Source organism: Corvus cornix, chromosome 13 (genome assembly GCF_000738735.6).
Source record: "Corvus cornix cornix isolate S_Up_H32 chromosome 13, ASM73873v5, whole genome shotgun sequence".
Taxonomy (NCBI): domain Eukaryota; kingdom Metazoa; phylum Chordata; class Aves; order Passeriformes; family Corvidae; genus Corvus; species Corvus cornix.
The window spans coordinates 11058925-11077261 of NC_046343.1; the positions used below are offsets into that span (position 1 = coordinate 11058925).

The window sequence follows — 18337 nt, forward strand, 5'->3', positions numbered from 1 at the left end:
ACAGGACCAGCTACTTGCTGTCACCTGCCTTTACTCCTGCACATTCTTGTGCCGTAAGTACCAGTGACGGACATTAAGAGCTCTCCAGGCCCTGCTGCAGCTGGTTCTCAGGAGCGTGGCTGAAGGCAGGAGCTCAGACAGTTATCTCCACCCTCGGAGCAATGTCTTAAGCTCCAGATGGGAACAAACAGCTGGAACACACAGAGGTTTGGAAATCAAATTCTGCCGCTGTACAAATATTTTTGGTAATGAAAATAAACAAATTCATGGGAGTAACATGCTGCACCCTGCTACTATGCTTCTAGGAGGAGATAAGCTGGCAGAGAGCAGAGAGCCTGAGCAAGACCCAAATGGGTGACACGAGGGCTCACATGAAGCTGTCCATTTCCAGAGGTACACAACCGTCCAGTCTTGCAGGCCAGCAGGTATTGCTGAGGCAGAAAATGCTGTGCAGCAGCAGTCCCTCAGTGGAAGGAGAGCCACAGCACCTCTCCAACACATGACCTCTCGTGCCAGCTCTTCCACGAGGACCCACAGCCCCATGGGATGCTCCATGTTGGCACTTTCTGTGCCAGTCAGGGCAGGAGCTCTCAATGCTGTTCCTTGGTGCTGAGATGCCTGTCCTGCAATGTCTGTTCCTTCCCACTGACCACAGCAAGGGGAAAATTAACCACCCCTTTGGGAGAGCTACCAGGCACATTGGGCACAGATTATTTACCTTCCAGCTTCTCTGCCAGAGGGCTCTCAAAGCAAAGCTGCCGCTGCTGGGGAACCAGGTTCTGCTCCAAAAGCCTGGACAGATCCCATAGGATTTGAACTTGTTCTTCAGCTGTCAAAACAGAAAAGCGCTGCTTCCAGTAAAGCAGCATCTCCATCCAGCACGAGCAACACTTTCCAAAACCCAGAGTGCTGGTGTATTTAGATTTGCCTGTAGCAACAGCAAAGATGATGTTATTGTACAGAGGGAACACAAGAAGGCCGCAGGGGTGGTGTGTGAAGCCTGTAACTGTTCCTGTACCACAAAATAAATGAGGGGATGGCTGGAACAGAATATGCATGCTGCAGCACATAAACAGAGATGTTCCTTGCAGCATAGAGACTCAGAAGACACGTGTATCTCCAGGCTCTCTGCTTACTTTTACCTCCAACTACAAGGCCACTATATTTTAACTTTTAAGAGAGAAGAAAGCAACAGCAGCTCAGCAGAGAACTGTTAGGAGCTTTGTGCTTTTGTGTAACCAACAACCAAGCTGCTTCCCAGCCCTGGATCCAGAAATTGTCCTGTGGTTACTCTGCACTAAGCCACACAGAAAACAATCATATCCTCTTCTGCAGACCTGGGAATAATGTGGGAGATGAGAGACGCTGTGGTACCTGGGTGCCTGTGGCTTCCTTTCTGCCTTTACCTCAGCTAAGTGAATTAGCTTTCTCTTTTGTTTCAGGAAAATTAAGGGAATTACAGAAAAGGAGTAACAATACATTAAAAATATTGGCTAGCAAGTACTATGTCCCAGTCTAGCTGGAAAGTTAAAAAGGAAATAAATTCTGGGCATTAACATGAGCATCTTCTGGATGCTGCAGTGATTATACTGCTGAATTTACTGCTCACATCATCACTGCCAAACACCCACGCAGACACGACTCCAGCTACCCTTGCTGTCCCTGTCAGGAGGACACCTCATGACCATCTACTCTGGTAACACAAAATTCTCTGCCCTCTGTCAGGTGCACTCAGCCCAAGAAGCCCTGCAGGAGGTCTGATAGCGCACAGTGCACATCACCGTTGTCCCATGGCAGAGCTCCCAGCCAAAGCTGAACATCTCCTGCTGCAGATTCTGCTGGAGTTGACTGCTTGACACCTCCAGTGCTGCTGTGGGACTGCAGGCTCTGCCTTGTGAATTCATCATGGAACAAGTACACTGGGCCAGTAATAACCCCCTGTGTTATCAGTATTAAAAGGCAAGGGATCCTGTGTTGATGCTTTTGTTGATGCACCCACACCAAGGACCGGGCCACTGATAACACTGTTACTTGGGATGGGAACAGAGAAGGCAGAGTCAGAGCAATTCATCCCTGCTCACAGGGGAAGCTCACGGTGGTGTTACAGGACCAGTTTAAGCACCCAGGAGTTAGCTGTTTTGGCTTTCATTCCTCTAAGAGAGGACAAATGCCATTCTTCCAAACACTCCAGTCACAGGCATCCTTTTACAGGACAGGACTTGGCAGGTGCAAGTGGAAATCCTAGAAGACTCCTGTGCTGTCTGGCTGTACAGAACGTGGGACCCACAGTGTCCCTTGCCCAGCAGCTGGTCACTGCAAGGCAGGGCTCAGGGATGCTAACCTCAGCTCATCCCTCTGCTTATCCTGCACCTTGCATGTGACAAGGGCACCTGGGGCAGGTATGTACCAGGGCAGGAAACCATGGAGCATTTATCAAAAATAGAAGATGCAGCTGCTTCGGGCAAAGTTTTCCATCTTCTGCTTGTCCTTTTTCTGTTCTTTGGGAACACAGGACCTTATTTAACCCAGATGCTCTAAAGCCTCATTTCTACACTCTGCTACATCTTCCTAATTGTTTTTCTGTTGTATGATTATTACTTCACTTTTCTTGGCAGCACTGTTATCACAATTTGAACTTAGATTTAATAAAACCTTAGGAAGACTCCTCAATAACGTTCATTCCTGTGCAGTGGCCCCAAGAGACAGAAAAGGGATTGTACTCAGGCAGATGGACACAAATACAGCGACAAACACAATGGCAAACACCTGTGTGACAAACTGCTTTGCAGGTCACTTTAGGAATAAATGTATGAACCAGTGGAAGACCATGGCTTTCTGCTTACATTTGTTCACCTCACACAAAGTCAAGCATTGGTACAGAGGATCAGGACCTCTGTCCCATCTCACTATTGCTTTCTGGGGGCCAACAACATTCACAACTGAAGGGACAGCAAGTTCAATCACAAATTCCTATTTGAAACAATTAATTCCTTACGAGACCCCAAATTAAATGGCTGCAGCACTGCCAAGTGCCAGAATCATGCCCCAAAATGGGCAGGTGAGAGGAGACAGGTGTCAAGTGTGAGATGGTTCACTCAACCACGGTCTCATACCACATGTAAAAAAAGGGACACAAAAGGTACCAGAACTAAACTGACATACTGTATTTATTGCACAAATTTCCCCTAAAATTGGGAATGGTTATTATAATACAAGTGCACATCTTGGGAAATACATACAAAAACAGAAGAGATAACAAGTATGTACATTTTACCCAGCATTTTACAAGTACCACCATCTAAATAATTTAGAGAAAGCAAAAAATTGTCATAAAACATCTCTAAGAACTAATAGGGAAAACATATGCAAAGTGTAAGATCTGTTCTTTTAAACAATTTTTTGTTCTTAGCAGCCCAGTGTTTGCCAACTGCAACAAAATTGAATTTGCTGATTTGTGTGCCTAGTACGCTTAGGTTCCAGCCAGAAAATTAAGACATGTTAATAATGGAGATTGGGAATAGTGGAAAAAAGAAATCAAACATTAGTTTTCCAGTCACATAAAAGAATCACAATATATTTTAAAAAGTCAATGCTATATCCTGTAAAAATCCCTTTTCGTATTATTTAACAAACAGACATACGTACCACATTGTTCATGTACCCAAAAAGTTAACTCACAGGAAAACTTCCCATCACACGAGGGTTTTGGTTGTGTTCTGCCCACAATACTGCTGAGAGGTGGAGATGGTGCTACCATGCCAGGAGGGACTGGCACTGTGGGAGGATGACGAGGAAGCTGCATCCGTGCCTGCTCTGTCTCGGACTGACTGAACACATCATTAACACCATTACTGGGTAGTGTTGGGCAAAGGGCAGCAGAGAAGGTGCTACCTCCTTCTTCTCTCATGTTAATACTCATTGCAAGCCGTGCAAGGGCCCTTCTGGAGAGTCAAACACATTTCAAAGCAACCCCAACAATTTGCGCAATAATGGCTCAAAGGAAGAGGACCAGTGTTCTCCTGTAAAGATCATTATGAGCACAGTCCTGGGGGGTGCCAGGGTGAGGGGTGCTGCTGCCCAGCTCTCTGGACACGAGCTATGGATGAACTCACCCATCTCGGAATCTCCCGAGGCACAGGCAAGAACCCTCCTCCGCCAGCCCTGACACCGCAGACACCACCAGGTCACTGCTGCCAGTCTATGTACAACATGGAATCCTAACTACTGCCTATACCACATATCCTAGCAAAGAGTTAAACAACCATGTTCTGAATGCAATCCTATATTTCATTAGAAATGTGTTTACACAACTGGGCCCCTGTTTTGTGCTCATTCCAAGAGCCAGATGTAATATAATCGTATGGCAAGGAACAGACACTTGAAAAATGGGAGAAACAAATCCTTGGATCACATATTAAACGTGAGTTTTTCCCCTGCAGCAGTCAGCATTAGATTTTATATACAAAAGAGTTTCCAATGACACTGCCTGTATTAATGTTGGTGTCACTTCCTGATGTAGACTCAGTCCTACATGGAAGTGGGGGGGGGGGGGTTTGCCACATAGATCTCCCTGGAACAGAGTTTTAGGTGACAGATTTTAAATAGTACTAAAACACTACTCCAGGTGAGTCCTGGCCCCAGAGAAGGAAGGGAGGAGAGTTCTGTCACTGACAGAGGTGGGGCAGGGATCTCTCCTGTTGTTTTCAAGTTTATTAAATGGTTTAAATAGATTTGTATTTAAAGTAACTCTGCAAACAACAATAGCAGGTGTGCTCTTCTATTGAAAAGATGATTAGAGAATGACATATTTATAGAAATTTTATAGAGTTCAGCAACCAAGTGAATACCTGTCTCCTACTTGTGTGGATAATCCATGAATTTCAATATACTAAACCTAACAGAAGAAAACACAAGCTAAAAATCAGCAACATTAATTGGCTGCTAGGACAAATACGCAAAGCAAAGCCTAGAATGAAGTGTCCAGTTAAACTGAGGTAGTAGAGCCTTCGAAAACATAATCCACCTCCCACTGTCTATTTACATTACTTACACCAGGTTGGGTCCATCAGCTACTCGTACAACTATTGTATATACAATGACAAACCAGTGATGGCTGAGTAAAAGAGAAATGCTGAGAATAAATAAACAACATTTCCTGCTGGTAATTACACGAGTGAGTAGAAAAGGGATTAGAGTCATCTGCAGCAAGGGTATATTTGTTAAAAAATATTTTGGATATTACTACACTATGGTGTCATTAATGTTCATTTTTTTTGTAGAACAGTTTTAAAAAATGTATCAGTTAGTTACCTGAGCAATTAAGGGTAATAGTCTGCTCGTTTTGTCCCCAGTGCTTTGGTACAATTATTTCTAGTTCATTATTTCAATAGCCGACTGACTGCTGTAAAAAGAGTATGATGTTGCAAGAACATTATAGATCATAAAAAAGTTAGAGGTAATTGCCATGTCATTCTGGGGAACACAATGGGGAAATTTCAGCCAACGTTCTCTTTAGATTAGTTTTGTTTTTAACATTTTGATTACGTTGAGGAAGAAAAGCGTCATTTAGTATAAAGCAACATTGAAACATTATAAACATTTAATACTGGTTACAGCATCCAGCCAAGAATCTCCATCGCTAGTTCATCTGTTGGCCTCTTCCTCCCTCCTCCCTGTTGCCCTCTGTCCCCCACTATTTCCTCTTCCCAGGAGAAAGATCATAAATAAATTCTGTAGCTGACTGTCATTAATAAGCTTCTTACAAAAAAAACAGGCCCCTGCCCCGTTCTTCCTCTGGGAAGTATTCAGAATTGGACTACGACATGAAAAAGTAGAAGTTGTTTACAAATCATTGCAGCTTGAGAATTACAGATCCTAATGTGATCCTCATCAGCTGAAGCCTGGCTGAAGACAGCTGCTCTCTTGTTCAGTTTATAAAGGGTGATGGCATCATGTATTTCTCAGAGCAGTTCTTCCTCCATTCCCCAGTGTAAGTTAGTCAGACATCGTGGCAGAAACTGCTAAAAAATGCATCTCTTCAGCTTTGCTAAAATCTCCACTTTTCTGTGGCTGAAATCTCAAGCTTACTCAGTTTTCTTTTTTCCTTTCATTATCTTTTTTTAATAAATGGCCAAGTGGGAGAGGAGAAGTCTCCAACTGTTTGCACACCGTGCAGTCATATATGGAGGTCCTGCAGCTCAACAAGCAGTTTGTTTTACTTGCTGCAAAGAGAAAGCAGCCAGAACAAGTTGTCTTTCACTCTGCTTCCAGAGAGGCAAAAAGTCAAAGTCTGTGGCCTCTGACATTTTAAAGAAGGATCTGGGCAACGTACGGAGAGTGAGTGCTCGCTACAGCTGCCAGCAAGGGGAGGTCACTGGATTCAATCCTGAAAGGAAGCAGAAGAGTCATGTTTAATCCAACCCAAAACATCACTGGGCTGAACACGTGTCAGAACCCACACTGCTTGCTTGAGCCCCAGCACTTACACTTGGGCCATGGGCTACACACTGCAGCTGCCAGATTGTTCCTCCCACCCCTCCAGATGTGCCTGCTCCCACAGTGTCAGCACTGCTTGAGCTCCCACCTGTCTGGTGGGTTTTTAACAGGACCAACAAAATGGTGAGGAAACGGAGGGAGGAGAATTCCTGCCTAACCTCACAGTAAAGGGAGTAATAGTTGGGGGGACACAGTAAAGGAGCACAGGACCAGCTAAAGCTGCCATGCTCAGCACCACACGTGTACTGTATGCCTTCCTGCTTAGCCTGTACTCCTCTGCAGGAAAACATGCTCAGAGCCTTCCTATAAATACCCCTTAAATAGCTCCTCTGCCCATGCCCCACACCCACAGAGACGTATTATGTGCCTTACATGACACAGAGTGTTTCCTGCCATGTAGGGAAAATCAACCTGGAGGAATCAGGTGCCCCATGTTGTTTACTGGTGACTGACCAACTAAGAAGGGAGTCTGATATGCTCCAGAGTGCTAAGCCCATCTTCCTGCCCGCAGGGAAGACAGAAAAGCTGGGAGATCCTTGGGATCGAGCAATGGCTAAGGAGAAGCCTGAAGCCATGGGTAATTTAGGAATTCTGGTCCAGTTTAGGAATCCATTTTGCTGTGCTTAGGAACAAGCCCAGGTGGAGGGTGTGGCACCAGAACACCCAGGGCAGCACTGCTGGGAGAAGTTTGTGACCATACCCCAGCACCACGCCCAGCTCCTTGACATGGACTCTCATCTGGCCCTTGAGATACTCGGACAGCATCTTGCTTTTGAAGTAGAGCTCCTGCAGACGATCTTCCAGGTGCATCACACACTAAAAAGCAAAGGGAATTGTGTCAGGGAGAAGACAGAACCAAACCAGCCTCAGAGCAGAAAGCACAGATCCCACACCCCTGTTGCCTGTTCTCTGGCCGTGTCTAGGTGAGATATTCACTGGCAGGACTTTCATTTTTGAGCAGAATCCTTTGATTACAGGTTAAATCAAAATTAATGAGGCAGCTGTTTTGATTAGAGTGGCATTTCAATAGGCATCTCAAACAGCTACACCAGAGGATGCACTGACTATGGATACAAACACTAGGCAGAGCTAACTAGCTAACTAACTATCAAGTTAAAGGGCGCTTCAAAACCATCACGTTCGTGATTTCCATTTAGACTTACAAAGTTTGGAGATAAATTATGCTTGTAAAGCTGAAGAGTGGAATGAAGAAGGTTGGAGACAAGACTGGAGACTAACACTTCTTTTCCCAGTTTATTTTCAATCATTCGCCTCTGGCTACTGGCCACTTGCACCGTCCATTTGTCTGTGTCTGCAATAATGCAGACAGCTTCTGCAATGGGCTCATCCAGAACAGGGTGCTAGAAACAAAAAAATGAAGAGTAGAACCCTGAGAATGACAAATGACAGTGGTCCTTTCACAAAACTTTGCCATCCTGGATAGTAGGACAGCATCCCTGGATAGCAGGGTAGCATCCCAGACACTACTTCACCTAAAATACATCTACGCACATTGCATTCCATCCATTAAAACCAGAGAGGTTTTGCGAGCAAGGCACAGTCTTAGAAGGACAGTGGCTGTTTTACCTTTTCTTCCAGGCTTTAAAGTGTGTCACTTGGCTGACAGTTACAACTTTTGGTATTTGATATAAAGAGTTCTGACATATCTAAAGTGTATTTTAAACTCCTAAAACTGAAAGCACCAAAAATCCAACTTGCTGTTCAGCGTGACTGCGTTAACGAGGTCAGATTATTCCCAGCTGTCACTGGTTTTCCTTCACAGGAGGCCAGCAGAGGGAGTCAGGAACCAATCCTGGGCCTTGCCATTCGCCCCAGCTGGTGTTCCACCTCTCCAAAGCCATGAAAGAGAGTTTGGAAAAGGGAGTATTTGGAAACCCACTGTTCTTCCCTAAAATGTTTTCTAGACTGAACTGTTAGCAATGACCCACTTCCAAAGAGTCCTACAAGGGCTTCATACAGGCACTGGGATGCAGTTACTGTTTTACTTGAAGATTAGCATAAAAAGGTCTCTCAGGCTGTATTTCAGACACATCTGTGCCACAGCAGCAGGTGCCTCACACTGCTGTCTCTCTTGCCTGAAGTTCAATTACACTTCCCAAATAGCTTAAACAAGCCCCTGGAAAAACCACCCAGGGAGCAAAACTCATCCGGTGTGGGGCTGGGCACAAGGTAGGGGGACACGCACGCAGAGAACAGCCATAGGTCGGAAGCACATTGTTAACGTGAGAAGTAGGGAAAAGGGGACTTTTTGGAAGGTCTCAGGAAAATGGCTGCTCACCAGTCTGTTTTCCCTTATTCTCTGGGGAATAAACTAGATGGGAGCAGATGTCACACTTTCAGTGGCAGCCTGCTTTCTACTTCTTTCCTGGTAACTAGAAGGGGGAGGATATACCACACTTCCTAGTCATTCCCCAGTTCGTCTAGGGAAAAACTTCTATGGCTGATCTCCAACACATGAGAAGTACAAGTTCCCTTCAGACCATTATATTTACGTTGGTTTCTCCTTTTCCAGTGAAGCCAGCGCTATTGGACACATGGACTACCATCCTAAAGAAGGAGAAATGTCCCCAAAATACTGAGCATTCCTGATGGAGAGCACCTTCTGCCGCACTAGTAGCAGCACATTGGTCAGACGTGCAGGGACAGAGGAGGGAGCAATGGGAGCTTCTGCACCACTGCAGAAGGACTCTGTGCCCAGAAAGAGAGGCACAACCTCAGCACTTGGGCTTGTTTAATGTCATTCCATCTGTGGGGACACAACCATCAGCTGCCAAGCCTACAGGAGACTGTGATATACCTTAGCACTGAAATCCATCTTCCCAGGGACAAGCCTCTCAGCTGGCTTCAGTGGGAGTCTGATCTTTTGTGCTCCAGATTTGCAATGAAATATCCACGTTTTTCAGATACATTAATTGAGAGAGGAGAAAAAATTGGTGACCTGGGACTGGAGAAATCTGATGGGAGTTGTGACAGGAAATATTTCCACTTCCAGTAGGTTTGTACCTGCACAAACATTTATCTTTCCCTACTGTGAGAAATACATTAACCAAATATAGCTTAATTACCTGCACAGCATGAGACAAATCTGACACCAAACAGTGCCTCAGCTTTTCATCACTTCCTATTCCTTGCAAAACAAAGTCAGGGACGTAAGACGAACAGTAGCCTCCTAGTAAGGATCTTCCAAAATTGGCAATACTGGGCTGGACAGAGTTGACTTCAACTAATTTTGACCTGAAAGAAAGGCATATCAAAGAGAGGTACAACAGTAAACAGCAAATTCAGCTTACAGAGGTTGCATTTCTACTTTTTTCATCTCTCTTCTAACCTGAAGTCAAGCACTTTTAAAAGAGTTTACAGTCAGCTTTTGCAGTCAGCCCATCATGGAAGCAGAGAATACAAGCCAAGATCAGAATACACCATTAGTATTTTTTTCCAGATCACTGATCTCTCAATATTCCTCAACAATCAGCAAGCTCAAGAGACACTTTTCCAACCCCTGATGCCAAGTTAGACTACAGTCCTCCAAATACATGACATGAGAAGAGGCTCCATCTTTTTTAGGCTCTGTTAGTGCTGAACAGTACTTACCCAGGGAAGGGAATCTCATATTCCTCTGCCCAATCTTCTTGTTCTCCTCCATAATAGTTACCACCCAGTCTAGTTAGATCATGGCCTGTATCCTCACTTTCGCTGTCACCCAGGGCACTGTCTGAACTCTCATTTCTTGGAATGTCCCAATCAATTCCCGGGGCGACTTTTTTCTCTACGTTTTCTCTGTCCCCATGGGGGACACGAATAGAGATTTTCTCTCTTTGGTCCTGCTCATTAAAGCAGTTTTTGTAGGTCTCTTGTCGAACAGAGTCCATGAATTTACAAAATTCACTAGGTGGTTTGCAAGCCTTTGTAGACAGCTTTTTAGAAAATTCTAAACTACTGTTGTGAGCAAGAAGGCCCGTAGCTGCTTGCCCTGGAATATCATCAATAGTCCGGGTTTCAATTGAACTGTCATCAGTGAAATATTCATCAAACAGATTCATGCTCTCAGCACTGTATGGGTTTGGGTTCCAGCTCTGATGCTCACTAGCAACTTGAGGAAAGGATTCAGCTGTCCCACAGTCTCTATTTTGGTCCTCAACAGTTTGTTTAGCTTCACAGTTCTGATCAGAAGACACTCCTGCCTCTGCTGCTGGCGGGCTGTGATGCCTGGCAATTTGTTCCACTACTGCCTGACTTCTCAGTTCAATGTCTGAATCAGGTGACATGGAATCTCCAATGAGGAAAGTCACCTTTGTCTGAACCTCGGCAGTGCTGCATGGAAATGTGTCCATGAAGAGCTTATCAGGTGGCTTCTTCTCCACAGCAATCCCAGGTGTCCTTGTCCCACCTCCCACCTGGCTGCCTGGCTCCAGCATGTCCTCAGTCCTCCACGTGCTTGCTGTTGGCTCCAAACAAGAGTCTGTCCCCACGTATTTCTCGGGCGAAGCTGACCCTGTGCACACCACAGTCTCCAGTTTGGCATCCAGGCAGGGCCTTGGTTGTGTCACATCCACAGCATCTTCCTGGCCATCCTCAGGAACGATGGTTCTGTTCTCATCTGAAGAAGATTCCAGCTCTACCTTAGGAGTGCTTTGCATGTCTTCTCTCTCTTGCTGTGCAACACTTTCTATGTTCTGTGCGAGGGAAATGGGACATTTGCAATATTTACAGCTGCAGTTGGGAGCTCTCATCTCTTCAGACTCGGTGGGTAGCAAGTTGCCCCTGTTCTTGTGCATTGTGACAAGCACATACTCAGACTCTTCCACTTCTCCTTTCTCCAGCGTGGTAGTGATAACAGTGCCAGGCATGACGATGGCCTCATCTTCTCCATTTTCCAGAAGGTGTGTCTCTTGAAGTTCAGAGCATCTGATGAAGTAAGTGAGGAAGTAAAGCAATCTCTGGACCAGGTCATGTCTTTTACCAACCACGACTGTTTTTGCTAATCTCACAGGTGATCCGATGGCCCCATACAGGTCACCTAGGACAGGAAATTAAACACACAATTTTTTGGCATCTTTGCAATAATTTATTCTTCTAACAGGCAGCTGTTGGGCCAGTTTTCAAACACCAGGTCTACAAGTGAGAAATACTAAAGCAGTAGAGCTACAATAGCTATGCTGTATTTTGTTTCCAATAAGAGAATCCCAAAGATGCTGCTGGTATCATCTGTAAGGTGAGCCACTGGTCAGGGGGACATCTGATCTCACACATCAGGGAGCATTCACACTACCTCACTCCAGCTTCGGAGGCTCATCTCCTGGGATCCTTATACAGCCATATGTATTGCTGTATATCTCCACAGGGAGAGAGGAGGCATCTGTGCTGAATTACCCTGGAGAGTCTGGAAACTGGGCTGAACTTTTACCCACAAGAGAAAGCTGTAAAAGAAACAAACCTATGCCAGGAATGAGGACAAAAAGTGACCATGGCAGGTGCATGGCTGAAGCCAACCTCCTTCTCTTCCCCTCGAGTTCTACTATGGGTTGGATGGGATGTTCTGGCTGTATTCAAGTCACCTGGGGAAGTGGCTGTGCCTGTGCGTTCTGAAGGTATTAGGGCACTGTGTGACACCAGGGGTGAGGGGACAAGGAGTCCTCTTGAAGGCCACCCTAACCACAGTGGGTCCCTCAAGTCACATGAGGTCTGAAATCAAGTTTCCTTGCCAACTCCCTGGCAAGTCCTACCTGTACAAGAATAGGACAACCTTGCAAAACCTTCCCTTCCCTAAACAAATTCCATGAGAGTGTGTATGTGTGCAGAGCAGGACAGTTTGACCTCACCCGCTCTTCTCTACTGGGCAACTATCAGACAGTGTGACCAGCTACACCACTAACTGGGCTTTGAGACCTTCCCTCGGGGTTGCCAACCTATGACTTCCTGTTCTGCATCACTCCATTGTACTAGAAGTATGTTCACTTCTGATCAAAAGATGGATTTTCTTGATTTTCTCATTCCAGAATGAGGTTTAGTGATAGTGGTATCCCAAAAAATAAAAGCAGATTTTCCTTATAGGAGGAGGACCAAAGGAGGCCTGGAATCCTCCACCAGCACCAGGGCAGGTAACCTTAAGGGACCCAGCGTAGATGACTTAAGAGGGCTTTACTTTTTGGCTAACATTTTATAATGGATAATGCCTTAAAGACTTAGAGCATAAAATAATACAGTGACCACTTCTAAGCTTGAAACACACTTTTGTCTCATTTAGTATTAAAAAATAAATAACCTGGGAGGGGAGTAACAAGCATCAAAAACCCCACCTCATGCATTCCCATTTATGGAAAGCTGCTGGGTGGTTTGGAGGTGTTTGCCACATACCGAGCTGTGCCCACAGTGGGTTGTAGGGATGAGTTTTGGCCAGCATGTCCACGCTCTGGGAAGAATGCTTCTCCAGGAAGATTCTTATGGGTGGCTGGCCATTAGGCATGACAGTGGGGACCCAGGCCAAGTGGTTAGTCAGCACTGCAGTCAGCAAAGCTGGTAAAAACCTGAAAGCAAAATGTTCAACATGTTTGGGTTTTTTTCCAGATACACATTCAAGATGTTAAACTGACAGCAGCTCTAGTCTATATGGATCAAGGATTAAAGAAACAGCCTGACAAAATCAGCAGAGATCATCCCTTCAGTCTTGGTTCTTTGGGGAGAGAAAGGGTGGCCCTCCCTCCCACCCTGGAAAAGCTCTTTTTTAGAACACATATTTGAAGTAAAATGAAATATTTTAACGTAGTGGCATCTCAGTTCCTCTGTTTGGCAATAATTATGAGACTTCCTATTTTGCAAGTTTTATGTTGTAAAACATCTCAAAACCAATTCATTTCATTCACTATAAGAGAGTACTGTGTGGCCCCTGTACTCCAAGGAGATCCCAAACCCTTAAGACTTGTGACTATGGATGAGAAGGGAAACTACTGCTACCAAACCTGTAAAATAGCTGGGTGCTGTGTTCTTTCACCTAACTATTGTGCAATTTCAGCACATATGGCTGCTCCTTTTCAAAAATAACCCCCCCTGCCCAAAGTTCTGTAGCTCAGCCAGAGAAGCTGTGTTCTTATGCTGGCAAAACGGTTTTCTCTGGCTAAGCAATTAAGGTGAAAAAACCTTCCTGAAAAACATTAACTATCTGATTAACTGCAATGATAGAGCATGGTTTCTGCTCTGTGGAGTTTTCCCAGTCAGTTTTCCTGGCAGGAGCACGGCCCAGGAGGCTCCACATGCCAACACATGGTGCTGGTGGCCACAGTGGCTCATGTATGGGGAGGAAAATAGTCAAATACCTCAAAATAATGTTATTTGAATAATTTACAAGCATCAGGAACCCTACAGCTCCCATGCAGCCATTTCATAACTAGAGAAAGCCAAATGAGGAGAGGAGACTTAAAACTAGATTGGGAAGGATACAGGGCTTAATTTTTCTCGTTTCCATCACTTGAAATCTTACTCTATTTAAAATAAAGAAAACAAGCCCAAATAAACGACTATTTAAATGTAACCGAGATGTACAGGACTCGGAATGGCAGAGATCAAAGGAGACAATCCCAGAAAAAAGCCTCCACTGAAGCGGGAACTGATCTTAAGAAAATACATTTGAACCCCTCACAACTCCCTGTGGTTTCTCCCATTGCACTGGGGCAGGAGCAGGTGGACCACAGTGACCACTGTCACCTTCCCATTTGGGGAGAGAAGAGATGACAAAGGTGGTGGCAGAGCTGGAGGATGGGAGTGGCAGTCCCTTCCCATCCTGCAGGGAGCAGTGCCCCTGAGCAAACAGCTGATCTGTTAGTGCCATTCCCATCCAAACTACTTTTGTGCTCCTTTTAGGACTTCAGTGGAGACAAACCCTTTAAAAACTTCCCCTACTCATGCCTTGGGAAAAGGTGATGAAGTGTTGACAAAAGAGTAAATTTATCAGATTCTCCCCAGTTTACCAGGAACTTTCTTTCTCAGTTTTCAGCATCTGCTGCTCACAGCTGGGGCCTGAGGCCAGAGAGGTGAGTGAGCACTAATGAGCACAGCAGTTCTTTAGTGGCATTTTAAAATGACAAGGTTTGAGAGCACTTTGTGGTCTGACAGTATTACAGACACAGCTCTTCCTGAATGTCTAATCCTGCTCGTCATATGATAACTGATTCTGAAAGGTATTTTGTAAGGTATCTTCACCCCTTCCAGACGTCCACACCCATCACACACTTCCTATGGACATGTTACAGATGTTCAGCCTCTACCAAGATTTAGAGGATTGTGGGGAAGCAGGAATTTAATGAGATTATTTCTTACTTGTTTCAAAAAGAAGGTATTTATGTATGGCCTTTTGATTCTTTGATTACCAGGATTTTAACAACTGATTTGAAAATTTGTTTGAAATAAAAACGCACAATCACATATGTAATTCAGAAACTAAAATCCACCATACTGGTTTTTAGAAGCATTTTCTATCAAGAAAGTGAACTCCTTCATGAAGCGATGGCATAGCTGGTTCTTCTCTGGTGTCCCCGACATCATGGTGAGCCAGACAGGCTCCCCAATCCGTGGCATTGTGTAGAGATTGCAAATAGTTGTTCTGGAAAACAAAATCAAAAAATCCAGGATAAACAGAAAACAAACAAACAACAAACAAAACAAAACAAAGCAGAAATCTCAACCAAAAAGAATTCTGTGCAACATTTAGATCCAGCTATCATTTGTATCAGAAAAAAATTTCTCTCAGCAGCCATTATCCAAACCGTGTTGTTCATTAAGTAGTACAAATTCACCCTTCACCTTGGAGAGCTGAACCTCACAGGTTCCTCCTGCATCCATCTGACCTGATCCCAAACACAGCAACACTCCCTGTCACAAGTCAAGATCTGCCCTGCTCTGAATGCAGAAGGAATGGATGATTTCTTCTTGCTGGTATCTCCCTGCTTGTTCTCCATTTCATTTAAAACAAACTTCTGCTTTATTTATGACTAGGACAAGATTATATGTATCTGACTTATAAAAATACCTTAACTTCCTCCTTGCTTTGAAAACTTGGTGTATCTCCAGGCCAAACCCACCCAAGTGTGGATGTGTAGAGCAGGGAACCAGCTCACATCTTTAGGTTTAGAGAGTTATGAGAGGCAAAGTCACCCTGTGGCTATACCTATTACATACTCACTACATCCTTTTTGACTCTACAGAGGACAGTAAATGTATGATTAAAAATTGGCTCTGCAGTAAAATACCAGATTAAAATCCCTCAGATTACTGCTAAACTCCTCTAAAATATAAACAAGTTATAGTTTAGTTTTAAGTACAAAGCCGACATTATGACACTATGGGAAGCTGTATTTTTAACACAGTAAAAATGTAAGCCTGAAAAAACCCAAAAGGACATGGGAAATGACTGATCAATTTAGGTTTCTCCCCGCCTAATGCACTAATTTTTCTAGACAAAGTATTTTTGTTTTAAAAGGCAAAGATATACATTATCCCATTATCCCTAGCACCACCCCTGATTTATAAAGATCTTCTCTGGATATTGTGGTATCAAAATTTATGGACACTTTCAGAAGCAAAGCTGTGCACACCAAGCAGACAAACACAATGGAGCAGCAGCTGCCAAATCTTCCGTGGTTTAGTGTTTAAAGTGAAACTGCCAGGAAGTGAGAGCTGCATGGCAGCAGGAGCACAGCACATCCCGCCCTGGTGCAGGGGCTCCCCAGGGAGGAGGGAGTCACCCCTTAGTTACTGCAGTTACTGGGCACAGAAGTAGCTCGGTGGTGACAAGAACCCCAGAGCAGCTCTCCAAAGGGCAGCAAAGGTGACTGAGGTCACCAGCGCTGCTCCAGAAGGAAGGAGGTGAGGGGGCAGTGGCATTCTCTGCCTAACTTTTTCTACCAGTTTTCATCAAATACAAAATCCATTCTCTGTGCTCACAGTAGTCAGAATCAACCCTGTCTTCCTCAAAGGTTAGACCTTCAAATCCTCCACTGCCAGAAGCATGATGAGAGCACCACAAAAGAGTCAAGAGTGCTGGAGAGAGGGACAGCTGAGTTACCTCTATACTCCCCAGCCCCCAGAGGCTTTGCTGTCTGCTGGGTCACTTTGGAGAAGCCTCAGCAGCTGCTCAGTGTTACCCTCTGCTGCTGGTCCTGTCCTGGGAGGAAAGCCCAGCCTGGTGACAGATCTGGGCACAACAGTCCTGCCGCCTAGACACGAGTGGGGCACACAGCCAGGGTAACTGGGACTGCCTCTGGGGCACCGGAGGGTCTCCAGCAGCACAGCAGTCTTGGGTCACTGGGATTTCATTCCTCTGCAGGGGGCAAGCTGGGACTAGGGGGGGTATTACTAGGGGAAAGCTTTCTGTTCACAGCCCATTAACTGGAGTGCATGTTAAAGATGCCCAAAAAAAGAAGAAACCTCAAGTCCAGGGACCTCAAACTCAAGGAGTTTCAAAGCTCAAAACAAGTGTGAGAATTTACACCTCCCAGACACAGCTGACCTGAGAAGCTGAAGATAAACAGCACAACTTAACGTAAAATACAGCTTATTTCTCCTTCCTATGCAAACTAACCCAAGCCAAGCCTCTTGCAGCTCGGCTGTTTTGAAAAAAGAAAGTACGTCGATACCAAAACCAACATATTAAAATACTTGTTTTCGTTGAAAAGATAGCCCAAGTCTTGTGATTCGTTATTTACTATTCTGGTAACCCTGGCTGCATCTGCAGCTGATAGTGTTTCCTCCGAGCCAGATCAGATTGCCCTGGCCAGTGGCCAGCAGGCATGTGACTGCAGTGCAGGGAACCCTCCATGCCAGCACAGGCAGCAATGGCACAGAGACCAAGGGCAAGGATTAACTGCTTCCCACTGCAAACACTCAGGGAAGCACTCTCCTGCCAGATAGCAAAGGGCAAAAACGAAAACAAAACGAAAAACCAACACCAAGACACCCTCAAACACTACAGGGAAGTTAACTGGATTTTAAAAATAACAACCATTAAAAACCCAATTGGCCCCTCTCCTCTCGGCCATCTGCAGCAGTACCCCCTCCTCTCCCTCCCCACACACATGCACACCAGCATGTAAGGGAAAACTCAGTTAATGAGAGACTGCTCTTTTGAGGGTTCCAGTACATTTAAATTGATTTCTATTTGGAAAAGCCTCTGGGAGGCTGAACTCCAGCCTGGAGCTTCCACACACCTTGGCCCCAGCAATGCAGCATCGAGCACAGGTGCCAGAGGAGCCCTTCAGGAAAAACCTTCACATCTCACAGGGTTTGAGAGCCAATGAAGCCCAGCCCGGCCAAGTGAAAAGGAAGCCCTGAGCAAACCCCTCCCCAGTCCCTCTGGGGTCTGCCTGCCCTGCGGGCACAGATAACACTAAGGTGAGCAGCCCTGCTCCCACAGACACCATGGCATGGCTGCTCCCTGCTTCACCCTCACCCACATACACCCCACATCAGGCCTTTGGCCTGGATTTCAGTACCAGTCCAAGACATCTTTCCCTGGTACAAACCAAACGAGCCAGACAGCTCCTCACGGATGAGAGCATCCTGCTGCAGCCCACTTCCTCCCCAAGGAAAACACACTAACCCTCAGCACTGTGCCCCCAGTGCTGCTCTGTTATTTAGGAGCCACAACATAATGGCAAAGAAAGAAAAAATCAGTGGTTTATAAAGCTTAATTCACATGCATTTGTTCCCTATCCTCATTCCTTCCTTCCAAAGATGAATTTTCCTTAAAAAAGAACAACAAAACAAAGGCAATCGCCACTGCAGGGAATGCAGGAGCGAGGCTCCCCCACAACTCAGTGCCCATGCTGGCACC

The 18337-nt window shown here is 45.3% G+C and overlaps 1 protein-coding gene across 3 annotated transcripts in view; it reads right to left on the reverse strand.

Moving 5' to 3' along the window:
• Nucleotides 1-3149: 3149 nt before the first annotated feature.
• Nucleotides 3150-18337, reverse strand: part of FNIP1 (folliculin interacting protein 1) — a 65191-nt gene continuing 50003 nt past the window's right edge. For all 3 annotated transcript variants that reach the window (XM_039559705.1, XM_039559704.1, XM_010413083.4), the window contains 7 exons: nucleotides 14963-15109; nucleotides 12871-13040; nucleotides 10108-11533; nucleotides 9582-9750; nucleotides 7659-7856; nucleotides 7196-7311; nucleotides 3150-6385 (listed from right to left, as the gene is read on the reverse strand). In XM_039559705.1, coding sequence (XP_039415639.1) covers nucleotides 6307-6385; nucleotides 7196-7311; nucleotides 7659-7856; nucleotides 9582-9750; nucleotides 10108-11533; nucleotides 12871-13040; nucleotides 14963-15109 — 2305 coding nt within the window. In that variant the 3' untranslated portion in view covers nucleotides 3150-6306. The remainder of the gene's footprint in view (nucleotides 6386-7195; nucleotides 7312-7658; nucleotides 7857-9581; nucleotides 9751-10107; nucleotides 11534-12870; nucleotides 13041-14962; nucleotides 15110-18337) is intronic.